The 13,789-nt window shown below is 35.1% G+C and overlaps 2 protein-coding genes and 1 pseudogene across 2 annotated transcripts; 1 reads left to right on the top strand and 2 right to left on the bottom strand.

Annotated features, from left to right (window-relative positions):
* The first annotated feature begins 742 nt into the window (after positions 1-742).
* LOC120164285 (AT-hook motif nuclear-localized protein 23-like) lies at positions 743-2,121 on the top strand. Its single transcript, XM_039174042.1, has one exon. The coding sequence runs from the start codon at positions 899-901 to the stop codon at positions 1,766-1,768; it is 870 nt and encodes a 289-aa protein (XP_039029973.1). The 5' UTR covers positions 743-898; the 3' UTR covers positions 1,769-2,121.
* Positions 2,122-5,642: 3,521 nt separating this feature from the next.
* LOC120164284 (AT-hook motif nuclear-localized protein 13-like) lies at positions 5,643-9,487 on the bottom strand. The gene is made up of 5 exons (XM_039174041.1): positions 8,801-9,487; positions 8,649-8,704; positions 7,959-8,081; positions 6,392-6,553; positions 5,643-6,189 (listed from the first exon to the last, which is right to left on the bottom strand). The coding sequence occupies exons 1-5, from the start codon at positions 9,330-9,332 to the stop codon at positions 5,905-5,907; spliced, it is 1,158 nt and encodes a 385-aa protein (XP_039029972.1). The 5' UTR covers positions 9,333-9,487; the 3' UTR covers positions 5,643-5,904.
* A 498-nt stretch (positions 9,488-9,985) lies between these two features.
* Positions 9,986-13,690, bottom strand: LOC120164322 (annotated as a pseudogene).
* Between the last annotated feature and the right edge of the window lie 99 nt (positions 13,691-13,789).

A 13,789-nucleotide genomic window follows, 5' to 3' on the forward strand; every position in this document is an offset into this window, starting at 1 on the left:
GAAAATTATCCACAAACAAATATTGTTTATCCAAATTCAATTCGATGGTCAAAAATACAAAATATCAACATGATAACAAATAAAAGCAATCTCGATCAATCATGGCGATGCCAAAACTATTTCTAAAAAATGATAAACAAAAATAACGATCAAACGATCGAAAACGTGCAAAGAAAAAAGGAAAACATGCCATAAAGATAAAATTGTTAAAATTTGAAAAACAAGAAAAATAATGATACAATATAATAAACTATAAAAAAATAATAAATACCGACGATTGATAATTAACAATAAAACTAATGTTACCATCAATTATAAAGATAACAAAGAAAATTAACTAACGATTAAAAAAAGAATCAAGTCTTAAAAATGATAATAATCAATTTGAAATCTTAGTATTAAATCAGGAATAATGTATAAACTTATAAGTATAAAAATAAATTTTAAAAAGGAATTGTATATAAATAAAATGGATGATGCAAATACACGCACCAAAAACTGAGAGTAGGGTTGGCATGTGCTGTAGAACAATAAAGAAAAAGAAGAAATTCTGAAGCGTATTATTATATGTATAGGTTTTAAGATTTGAGATGGATGCGTTGTTTTGAGATTATCATCTCCATCTCCATCATCATCATATCATCTCCTTCATCTTTCCCTTCCCTCTCCCCTTTGTTTATTGTTTTTAGTTTCTTATACAAATAATAGAAAATTTCATCTTTATCGCTATACCTATTCTAATCCCTTTGTTTACTTCTCCTTAAATTAAACAAATCCCCCCTTCAATTGTTTTTAATCCAAAACCCATAATTTATTCTCTCTTTTTTTAAAAAAAAGAGATTTTTTTTATTTTTAATCTTTTGTTTTCCCTTGTTTTCTGTTGTCGTTTGATACTGGCATGGCTGGTCTTGATCTAGGCACTGCTTCTCGCTACTTCCATCAGATTCACAGACCCGACCTTCATCTCCAACACCAACCTGAACCCGATGAACAAGAAGCTTCAAACAACCGTGTTGGTGCTCACTATGGCTCGGCTGACCACCACCAAGACGAAGGCTCTCATCAAGGGCTGGATTTAGTCAACGCCGGCAACTCGGGTTCGGGTGACCTCGTTGCCCGTAGGCCCAGAGGTCGTCCTGCTGGTTCCAAGAACAAACCCAAGCCTCCTATCATCATTACCAGAGAGAGTGCAAACACGCTCCGAGCTCACATTCTTGAAGTTGGGAATGGCTGTGATGTGTTCGACTGTGTCGCCAACTACGCTCGGAGAAGGCAAAGAGGAATTTGTATACTCAGTGGGAGTGGAACGGTGACCAACGTGAGCATTAGGCAACCATCCGCGGCTGGAGCTGTAGTTACCCTTCACGGTAGATTCGAGATACTATCGCTTTCGGGTTCGTTTTTGCCACCACCAGCTCCGCCGGGTGCCACTAGCCTGACAATCTATTTGGCTGGCGGGCAAGGCCAGGTTGTAGGAGGGAGTGTAGTCGGTGAACTGATGACGGCTGGACCTGTTATTGTCATAGCTGCATCGTTCAAAAATGTGGCCTACGAAAGGCTGCCTTTAGAAGAGGATGACCAGCTGCAGATGCAAAACAGCGGCGGCGGCGAAAGCGGTGGTGGGAATAACATGTTTGTAGATGCTGGAGCCGGCGCTGGAGGGTTACCTTTCTTGAATTTGCCTCTCAATCTGCCGCCTAATGTCCAGTTACCCGTTGAAGGATGGCCCGGAAACTCATCAGGTGGTGGTGGTAGGCCTCCGTTTTGAGTCAAAATGGGAAGCTTCGGATTAAAAATTCAAGCACTGTTTCAAAAAGCAGTTTCCATTGGTGATAAAATCTGGATTCTTGGATCATAAAAGGTCAGGAAATTCATGGACTAATTACAATCATCATCATACCTTCCACTTCTTTCTTCCATTTCCTAGGATGTTGATGTTAGTTCTTGATCTTTGTTTTTACTTTTTTTTTTTTAATTTCTTCGGATTTTGGAATCTATGGTTTCTGGGAATAGTCATTTCTCATGTTCATGGTTTGATGATGTATCATTAATTAACTATTGTTGGATAATATGAGTCACTGAGTTTTCAGTGTTAGTAACATATCAACTAGGGTTTCAATTCCCTTCTTTAATTTCCATCACACATCAATCTTTTTCATCCCCAAGAGGCCATTCCAAAGTTTTGCATTGTTTTCAGGACATCATAAATGAAACAGTAGTAGTAATTAAGAGCCAATGCTTCATCTTGTTTCTCCCAACACGAGTTTTGCTTTTGCATTCATGTTCACTTAGCTCCCTTGGAAATATCAACCCCTTCTATTTTTCTATTACATCACATTCATCTCTTCCAAAACATATCACTAATCAGTTAGAAAACAAGCTAGCTTGTAGGTGAATTGTGTATGTTGAACAAAGGGTCGGCAACAAATCTGTATTTTGTGGCATGTCTATTCAGACTCCATTAATCTTTGTTTCTGATAATTTGATTTCTTCACAAGAAATGTTATATACATTAACAGGCATATGATGATGTGTATATTATATGGCATGAGTAGGGCATGGAGAAGCTAAAATTTTTATAAAATAATGGTGGTGTTTGATGCTGATTCCTCCTTTCTTGCTTACGATGACAATCTCTTCTTCATCGTCTTCATTGGTCTGTTTAATCTCATGTTAGGTATTCTTTCAATAGTGGACTGACTTTTAATGAATTTATTCTTATCTCCACTTTGCTTCCCATCAATTCCTTGCGCCATATCTTCATTGCATATGCCTCCAACATTTTGTTTTGAACCAACAGATTGCAAGTTTATTATTTTATATCACTACTAATTTATTGAGCAATAAAGATCCACTTACACTTAATGTATTTAATTTTACATCTTTTTAAAATCGTATGAGTTGAAATAAATAATTAAAATTATCTTCTTATTTTCCATTGTAATTATTAAACAATGTTGGATTAAGGGAAAATACATTTTTATTGTAATTTAAATACATGCATACTTGATGTTGGACTGAATGCTAATGCTCTAATTTTGTTAAAGCTTGTCCATACAAACATATAATGATGTTTATATTGTTATAAATAAGAAAGAATTATGTAACTTATCCACTATAGTTAGATATTTAGCTGCATATAATATAATGATGGATTATTCAACTAAATACAAACATTGATATATATATATTGGTATATGCACAATATCCAACTTTGTCCCTCTTTTTATATATACATATTTTTTTGTACCTTATTATGAGAAAATGTAACAACTTGCCATCAATTGTTTTTTTTATTTGAAAAACAAATGGACACACTATATATATTTTTAAAGTAAACACACATATTAATAAATAAATAATAAAAAAATCAGATTTCAAAGTAATCTTTACTTTCATTGGTGGCTTCAATCCTGCTAGAGTGGCAACGAAGGGGCTTCATGACTTTGTCAATCGACATGTTGGACAACCTCCATCACCGAATTAGAAAGCCAGTAGTAATCAGGAGAAGAACAAGATATAGTAGCATTATATCTGGTAAGAGAAACGATACCAGGAAAAGAAAGGCTTACAACCAATGCTGGATTCCCTGCAGAAACCTTAAAACACACAACACTGTCAAAAAAGCACATTAGCCAATCAAGATTAGTAAAAGCATTAATGACGTCCTTAAAAGTATGAAGAGCATTGAATGACTCGGCAATCCGGGATACAACATTACAACAATCTCATTCAGCAATAAGTTCACCCGACTTGGCTTATTTATAGGTGCAAAAAGTAAAATATGTGTTACTTGTAGTATATGTTCAAATACTCTCTACCATTGACTAGTAGGGTTGAGCAATTAAATCGACAAAATTAAAAAATTGATACCAATCAAGTTATGTAGTTTGATTCAGCTCAGATTTTTTGTTTTGTGGATCATTTTGATTCAATTTAAAAATATAATTTTACATTTCAGTTTGGTTTCGATTTGTCCATATGAAAACCGTTTGTTTTAAATCAAATTAAATAAAAAAAGAAAATAATTATCTAAAATAAATTTATTTTGAATTTATTATAAGAAAAACTTAAATAAATAAAATATTAAAATTAATAATATTTTTTATTAATATAATAATGTATATTAGCACTAAATTTAAGCTTTAAGTTTATTCTTTGGATGTTTTGTTTGAAAAACAATGAACAGTAAAAACGTAAAATTGTATCGGACTGAAAGCCGTAATTTTTATGCCATTCAATTTCAATTTTTAAAAAATCATAATTTGAGATTTAATTCATCTTTTATTAAAAATTTGAACTAAACAAAAACTGAACTAAACTGAACCGAATATTGGCCGGATCAGCTAGGTTGTTGACCAGGAAAACTTTGAGTATATCCACATCGTGATTTCTCAAGATTCCCCTGATACCAATATGCCAATATTATGATTTGAGTAAAAAAAATAATTATATTAAAAATACAAAAAAAAAGTTTAAATGTGGTGCAACCTTATCAACGAGATTGATTCAAGTGGTAAGCAGCTTGATATCATTTAAACATGTCTCAAGTTTAAGTCCTTTGTATATGCAGAAAATTTCCACTAGGAGACTCATTCACCAAAGTCAAGTGTTTGACTCGGGTTAGGCCGGATTAATAAGGGCGAAATCTTGAAAACTTGAAGGACAAAAAAATTGTGGTGCAACCTTTATTATCAAGGAAATTAACAAGAGATGGCCAACTCATTAATGTGTTTTGCAAAGTTTTATTCTAAGTTGCCGCGTAAGTAGATGATAAAATGTAGTCCACCTTTTTTATTCTAACAAGAAAACTCCCCCTTGTTTGATTAAGGCTAACGACCTTAATAATTTCCAAGAACTTTGATGTTGTGCTATTTATTTAATTTTATTACCAAACGACAGTGATCCTTGTTTTGTTGAACAACTTTGATTAATGGTGCTAAAAATGCATAAATAAAATAACAAATAGTAATTACCAAATCTAAATCATTATTATTAATATATACATAAAAATATAATGTCAATCTTCATCCAAACCAAGACATGAAAATGAATTTGAAGATTGAAATCCTAAGAAATGATGCTGTCCTAAGAACTTATCAACAGTCCTTTTTCTAAGTTCCTAAGCACATCATGATTACCATTGACTAAAAAGTAATTAGCAATTATGTTAGCCACTGAATCCATTTGAGATAAACTAATTTAATATAAGAGAATGAAATCATATTAAATAACCAAAAGGGAACTACCATTTATAATTAATACCATTATAATACAACATTTGTGATTAAAATGAATAATTAACTAAACTCATTGAAGCTACTCAATGGTTAAAAAATGTTGTTATTCTTTGAGGTTTTGAATTTAAACAATTGTATTTATAGAATGTATGTGCATTGTCAATGATTAAGAAAGATTATAAACGGATATTACTTGGATTTAAAATAATGGTCAGGAACCCAAAGGGGTGACAGAATTTCATAAGTCCAAGTTTGGGGGGAATAAAACATACCAACAATTGGGCCAACTATGAAGTATGTGAAAATGGGTTTTTAGCGAATTGCAAGAGAAATAAATTTTTCATGTTAGAGAAGGATGCAACAACCCACTGAAAACTAAGAGAGGACTCCTATCATATTCAAAACCTTAAACATCTGAAACCTAATAAGCTCCAATCCAGTAGAGTCTAAGAAATAGCTGCAAACGTTCTTCTGCTATCAAAAACAGTCATTTTTCAATGACCTGAACAAAACTTGAAACCTACACCACAATCAAGAAAAACCCTGGATCTAAGAAGAAAAAATGATTCTCTCGCAATTTGACAACTAAGTGTTATGCAAGAACATTCACTGAGTCGATGCCCAAGCCCAAACTGCTCAACTGGTAATTCAGAAAACGGCATCCTCATTGTTTAGTGTGGCCGGGCCAAAGTGAGTTCATTTGCATTTGCATATTGTTATCATGCATAGATGGAGGAGCCAAGTTATTATGAAAACCAGACCCTCCATTAAGAGGGCTACCGCCGTTTTCATCAGAAGACTTACTTGAGCCAGCATGTGAAGGAGAGCTACCTGCTGTCCCTGGAGCCCCGAAGGTTTGCAAATTCGATGTTGGTATGTAAGAAGGTCCAGTTCTCAAAACATCCAAGTTCTGTTTTTTCCCATCTGCAATAAAGCTGCCGACAATGATCTGGCAGGAGATGGAAAAGTCATAAAACAAGAACGAAATACATTGATGTCATGCCAGGAGAAGAGACTCCCTTGATGGCAAATATTTAAACAGAATCAAGCTTCCAACCCAAACTGCTTGTCAGACGTGAATGCAGCTTATGAGAATTAATAATTAGACATGAACCTGGCAATTACGAATACAAAATAAGTAACAAAAATACCTGAACTGGTGTTGCTGCCTGTAGTGTGCCTGCAACTCCACCACCTACTACTTGACCATCAGACCCAGCCAAGGAGATATTTAATCCGCCACTCCTGCTGCAACTACCATTATTTTCAGAAACCAAAAACGAACCTGATAAAGAAATAATTTCAAATCGGCCCTGCAATTTAAAAAAAAATATATCCATAACTAAATTGTTGCATAATTGACAAAGTAATTCTAATTTAAACTGCTAGAACTGCAGGACCATTTTGGTTTGACAAACATTTCATGTGACTATAGTCATGTAATGCTGAGATTTTAGCTTTAATGCGCGTCATTTGGTACTGCTAGCTAATGTAATGCCAGAGATTTCAGATTTCATAAAGTAAGCTAAAGTGGTAAAACCAATGGAGCTAAAAAGTACTGACAACTCATGATTGCATATAGCTAGCTCTATTAGCCTACTTCAATTTGTATTTTTCAGTTCACCTCAACAACCTATACATGCCAATCATCTAAGTTTAACTTCTCCCTTGATCTCATTCTCACATATGCACTTACCTATACCCTGTCTCAAATTAACCTTATTTTACTAGCTAGTATAAATGGAGGACGGTTACATATGAGATGAGTGAATCAAGACCGCCTCATATGGGTTTGTGTGTTGTTTTCTGGTATACAGATTTCCAGTGTACAGTTTTACACCATGTAATTACATGCAGTGCATGCGCTTTAGGCATACTGGCATACTTCTCACATCTTCTTCTATGGTTTGTTAGCTTTCCTCCACAAGGTGGCAGCTATTTTATTTTTTGTAAGACCGCTATTGTTGCTGTCATTAAAGCGGTAGTAATGGTACCCTTTTTACCTGAAATGAAATGTTAGCTCTAAGCCTAATAATTTAGAAGAACAAGTTCATCTAACACAGCTACAAATCAAAAGAGCCAACTAGCAATAAAAACACAAAAATACACCTTTATCAACAAGAGGGCATCCGCAATAAGAATCCTTCCAAAAGCTGACTTAATAAGTTATTTTTTTTTCTTTTCACTGATGAAATTTGATCTAGGGATCTTCCTCACAACTTCCAAACTAAAAGTAGTCTCACAATCAACAATCACCAAACTCATTTTGACATTGTTCTTCACTAAGCCAAAAACACATAAGATATGAGCAGCATTGTCTAAGCAGATCCATATCCACATAAAATAATCACACTATAAGTTACATTTTTTTCCCTTGGACTAATTCATTTGCTTCCAGATACTAACATGCTAGAAGAGACTTATAATACGTTAAATTAAAATGCATTTAACAAATGTAAAAATACATTAATTATTCTATAAAAGAAGAACGACACAAACAGATGTGTGTGCTTATTGATCACACATACATACACACTAAGTCAAACATAGAGAGACAGGAAATGCCATTTTATATTAAAGAAAAGTCCAGAAAGTTTATACTTCAGCAGCCCTGGAAACATGGAAGCAGTCCTACACCTACCTAAGCCAAGGTCCTGAGCCAGAGGATTTTATTAAAGAAAAGGCTTATTTTATCAGATGAATTGATCAAAAAAGTACCTCATATTTTACCATACCACCAGACTGGCGGAGTGTAACATTACAGACAGCACCATTTGCAGAGAGAATACAGACTGCGCGCGGTCCTTGCTGTGAAAAGGCCGTAATCTTTGATGCTACATCCTGCAAAAGTAAAGGTCACACAATAAGGCACATAATAAACTAATGTTCAAGAATTACAAACATGAGCATCCAGAACATGTGCAAAGAGAAAAGTATAGTTGTATATTGGCAGGCGATACTATTCACGGCAGATAAACAGAGGAGTATCTCCATCAATGAATTTTTGAAAGAACACATATAAGGATAAATATATCATGACTTGAGCAAGGATCGACATGATCTACACAATTTGTATTTCCCAACTCAGTATTTAGAGTGTGCAGAGTGCAGACACTGAAATCAATCTGAATTACTTCAAGGTGCTCTGCTTAGCAATTACAGGATGAAGTTGCTTTTATGCAATATTTTACATATCCATAATTTCAGTTGTATCACAAAAGGATGCAACTATTCTTCCATGGCAGCTTAAAACATTTGAAGACTCAATATAAGAAAAACTAATAATCCCAATTATAAATCCATTAAGGCAAAGAAAACTTCATACATTGTCAAGCCTGCCCTAAGAAACATGATATTTCCCAAATTCCATCTAAAACACCAATCACTATGAGTTTATGTATTACTCACCTCTCCTGCGTTCACGGTGATCACATGAGGAGTAAATCCCACCCCTGAAACACCACCTATTCAAAGGGAAAAAATCCACAAAATTTAAATATAAAATTATGATTAAAAAGGGGAAAAAAACTATTAACGTTTACAATTCAACTCTTAATTACCTAATGCATCGATCTGTCTTTTTCCAGAACCGGGCGGCCTTCCGCGATTCCTTTTAGGAGGCTGTTCCACCGCATCACCAACACTTTCTAAACCGACAGAGTCACTACCACCGTGATTGGGGGAGTGGTTAGCAACTGGGGTGGTGGGTGCCAATTGTAAAGCAATGTTACCATCGGGAGCATATTTCCTAGGCCTACCTCGCTTCTTTTTCATGGCGTGTTCCGTATTGTACTGAAATTGAGGCGATCCATCAAAGTCGACGGAGTTCAAAGAATCCAACGGCTTGAGTAGCTGTTGGTTTTGATGATGGAACTGTTGTAAATGGTGCTGATTATGCGACGGCGGGGAAGTTAAGGGGTTGAAGGAGAAACGATGAGCTGGAGGAGGAGGGAAATTAGCGGTGGGATTAGAGTTGATCAAGGTGGAGTTGGAAGGGTAGGATGATGTGGGTCCTATTACCATGTATTGCGCTTCCTGTAGCTGTAATCCCCTCCCCATTGCCGCCTGACCCTGTACTTCTCTCGACTCCATTTCTAAACCCAATTTTCTTTTGAATATCTGTTTGTTCTGAGTATCAAATAGGAAAATTAAAAAGGGAGAAGAAGTGAAATGTGAATCAAATGGTAATTCGACTGAAATTGCGAAAGAGTGTTGGAGAAAAAAAATCAAAAGGAGTTCAGTTCAAGTGTTGTATGAGTTATCTACTCTCACAACAACTGCTCCGCTAAAGTACAAATTCAAATTATAAAACTTCAATGCAAGAAGCCCATTTGCTTAAATTAAATATATCCACATCTCTAATTTCTTTTCGTTTAGGCTTTTCAATAACTTTTCCTCACTCAAAGTGGAGAGCAACATGCACAGTCTTCATCGAGTTCAATGGCCCCAAGTTAAGATCCAAATTTTATACATTACTATTCAATGTGATGAATTTGATGTATAGATTTTGAAGGACATTAGAAGAGTACACAACTTCCAGCTTTAATTGAGATCGAAAAATTGAAAACCGTTTTGGCTGGGTTCCCCCCCTCCTCTTTACTTAACCAAATATCAATCTAAATATAAACCGCAAACGGAATAAAAACTATACTAGGATGATAAACTCATTGGGCAATTTCCAAACAGATGGGTGCTTGAGATTAGGGCTGCAGCACCCCACAAAAACGTTTTTGGCCAATTCTCTTTTACAATGGGAACAAAGCAGGCAGCCAGGTTTTCAATATTGAAGTGGCATCAGTGGCAGCATTATACTTTGCTCGACCTGTTGTGACTTGGAAGCTTGTTTTCTCTGTTTGATTTGGGACAGGAATTTTGATGACAACTCCAAGTGCAAACATTTTTGTCCAAAGGCACTTTTAACTTGAAATGTTAATAAAAATAAGCCAACAACAGAACCATGAATCTCCAGATATGGACAGTTTCTATATGATTACACATCTTAACATTTACTTCCATCCGTGTTCGACCAAGTTCCTTAATTGTTGGCAATACCCGGAAAGGAAGATTAACACCCTCAGTGATACGATACCTATGTGTCCATCAACCCAACAAGAACATGAAACAAGTCTATGTAAAACAGTTTCAGAGTGCATGAAACATAGTAAATGAGAACAGTCAGCACCAATATAGAAGAGTATAGATAGAGCTCTGCACCATTAAGCATTCATTTTCACAATCTAACCGGATTACTTGGTTCAAGTGGCTCTATGATAAAAAACATTCTAAAAATAACATAGTGAGCAAAGAGCGAACGCAGCTCAGTAGTCTAAGAAGCAAACTATAGATAATCTAGAATTTTATCATTCATAGTTATATGAAGTAACAAACTTTGGTGCGTGACAAGCGTCATAATCGTCAAATAAATAAACTTAATTCTCAATTTAAATAAATAAAATAAAATAAATAGAATAGTATAGAGAAATAGAGTCGATCCACAGAGACTAAGAAATTTGCAATTAAATCTGATTTGATCTCTAACCAGAAAATCTGTAAAATAAAATAAAAAGGGGGTTTATCGAATTTAATTGAATAAACTAAAATTAAATAAAAATAACAAAGCAATAAAAATAAGTAATTGAAAGAAATAATGATAGGAGATAGCCTCTAGCTTCGCTTTGACTTGACTCATCTCGATCCTTGAAATAGATTTTACTTCGGGATTCTTGCTGGTTACAGTCTACAAAGCCCAACCCTTGTAACTTACTATTCTCTCCTATGAACTAATTTCCAAAATCAATCCTTGGAATTTAATTCTTGTTTGGATTTAACTTCGACTATCGATGTTAACGCCAATATCTTCTTTAATGCTGGAAAAGCCCGTGCACGGATTATGCGTCTCAATGAGAATCAAACTCGATATTGATTTCCCTTAGCGGACCGCCGCTAAGTTTGTTCTTAGGAATTTGAATTTGCTACAAGCCGATTCTCCTCCCCAACGGTAAATCAAAACAACATTTAAGCCAAGGTATGACTAATTCCTAATCAAGAAAGATATCTGAAGGTATGAAGCACTTTTCAATCCTCACAAAACGGAATGACTAATTCCTAATCAAACTAAAAGTCCTACCAAGAATTCTAATAAAATAACTAATTCCTAAATAAAATAATAATAGAATAATCAAACTAAAAAATCCTAAATCTAAAAGGTTTATCACAAAAGATAAAAATAAATATTTAAGTCTTGTACTTCTGGTTGAATTCTGTTTCATCTTATGGATAACCTTATGTTAGGTAAATTCCAATTAATGTTGACTAGACCATTGAAATCTGCTACTTTTTGGACTAATTAATCCAATAAAGCTCATGTCCAAAATAAACCCAAAATAACAATAAATATATGCAATATAAAACACTCATCAGTGCGACTGACCTTGCATGCTAAATAACACAAACTTGAATTACAGAGTAAAATAAGGATGAAGACTTCTAAAGCTGACTTCATCAATTCAAATTCACCATCTAGTGGCACAAAACTAACAGTCTTTTCTGAGTTGAATCTAGTAAGATTCACACACTGATGGAAAGTATCATCGTCCAGCTCAATAGTCTTGCCACTGCAAAATAGTGCATTGTAAGAGAGAAATAAAGCTGAATTTGCATGCTCTGAAACTGATATCAGGAAATTTTGACTCCATGGCAATGGGAGCAATATATAAACAGAAGTTGCAAAGTTTTAGAAAATAGGCAATCCGATAAAATGGAGCAGTATAGAATGAGAAAAAAATGCAATTAGAAGAAACCTTTTAGCAGGATGGGATTTTAGCTGTGATTTTTTCTCAAGCCCAACTTCAGATCAGGCACTCCAGAGAGGAAGCACTTCATAAGAATCTTCCCCATAACATCACAACGCAGAACGCTGCCTAAAATCACCAAATGGTTTGTTTTTAGCCAAAGAGACATCGACAATCAAGAACATTTTTGAAACAAGCACCAACCTTTTGACGACATAAGTAGGTTTACACTTTCCACAGTGACCAGAAACAACAAATATTAAAACCAAAACCACCAAATTCAATAGAAAGGAATTTAATAGAATTTAGAAGCTAGATCACCTCGTTCTTTTTATAAACAAGCCCCTCTCTCCGCCAGCCAACAGCACCGGTAACTTGTAAAGTCGCATTTGGAACAGGCTTATCTGAGGGCTATTCGGTTTTAATGCATATAGAAAAATGAAAATGGTAAATGAGAATGCACTGCTACATATTAAAGCACAATACTAACCTTACCTCTTCCAAGCAAGTATGGTCTACATGCATCAATCCTTAAAATACAATAACCTATGATACATAAAATACAGCTTACCTTGGATGAAAATGGAGACCGCACTCCTTCCTGAGTAATGTATAGCTTTAAAATTTCAGGAGAAAGATTTTTGCGGGTAGCCAAAGTCCATGATTTCTGCAATGTTAATCAGCAACCAATCACTAACTCATTCAAATAACATTTGATCCTTTGAACCAATGATTTTCCTCACGCACAAATTCCATTCAGCAGAACAAATGTCTCATTATAAATGTACGGTACAGAACTTAGCATGCAATCTAAGAGAAATAAACTCTATTTGTTACAATTCCATGGTTGATCAAATGATCAGATGAGTCAACAAGTTCAGTTGCTACCACTATTAATAATGTCAATCTGAGCTTACTATTACATTGCATAATACCAGGAGTTATGAATCAAATGCAACTACCTAAGTCATTTACAATTGAGCACAGCTATAGAACATAGTGAACTAAACTAAAAAAAAAGTATTTAAAGAAACTATAAACCGAGCAAGAGGATGCAGGCTGAAGGAGAAACATTCAAATTTAAATACATACCATCCAACAGTTCGTAAATCAGAACAAAATTATTGCGAATAGCATCTTCATCAAAAGTGCCACCGAAGTAAGATTTGAACAAAGCAACAGCCTGCAGAAGGAGTAGCAATGACAGCATGCATAATCTTTTCTATATCTATTATCTAATCACCTGAAACATAAGAAAAAGAAATCTACAGTACCTCATCAACAAATTTGAAAGCACAAGCTATATTCGCCTTACTGCTGACAACAATTACGATGTACACATTGCTAATTCTCGTGTAAAAGAAAGAGAAGCCTCCAATCTGTCGCACGGGACAAGTACCGAGTTCCTTAGTTCGTAAATGTGGACTCGGAAGGCATCCACGTTAAACTCAGCGAAATTGACTGCATTTATAAAAAGTTCATAGTAGCTGGAATTGAAGGGAGGAAAGAGAGGGAGAGAGCTACCCGACATCGTCTCGATAGAGACGATTGATGAGGACATCTCCTCGGAGATTTAAGAAGTAGATGGCTGAAGCGGCCACCGGCATCTTCGATGCAGAGGATCTCGTCCCACATTAAATGAAGTGAAATCAATAGGGGAAATGGTTTTACCGGGGGTGGCTCAAACCAGTGGCGGGACCGGATCTGGCGAAGTAGAGAACGCTAGCGTTCAATTTTTGTTTGGTAATCAAAGCATCG

Source organism: Hibiscus syriacus, unplaced genomic scaffold (assembly GCF_006381635.1).
Source record: "Hibiscus syriacus cultivar Baekdansim isolate YM2019G1 unplaced genomic scaffold, ASM638163v2 tig00111506_pilon, whole genome shotgun sequence".
Classification (NCBI taxonomy): Eukaryota; Viridiplantae; Streptophyta; class Magnoliopsida; order Malvales; family Malvaceae; genus Hibiscus; species Hibiscus syriacus.

Excerpts from the sequence above, each read along its gene's own strand:
- LOC120164284 (XM_039174041.1), bottom strand. The coding sequence starts at position 9,332 with ATGGAGTCGAGAGAAGTACAGGGTCAGGCGGCAATGGGGAGGGGATTA. Across the intron at positions 8,082-8,648 it reads TCACCGTGAACGCAGGAGAG|GATGTAGCATCAAAGATTAC; the intron begins GTGAGTAATACA and ends TTACTTTTGCAG. Across the intron at positions 6,554-7,958 it reads GTGGTATGGTAAAATATGAG|GGCCGATTTGAAATTATTTC; the intron begins GTACTTTTTTGA and ends TTTAAATTGCAG.
- LOC120164285 (XM_039174042.1), top strand. The coding sequence starts at position 899 with ATGGCTGGTCTTGATCTAGGCACTGCTTCTCGCTACTTCCATCAGATT.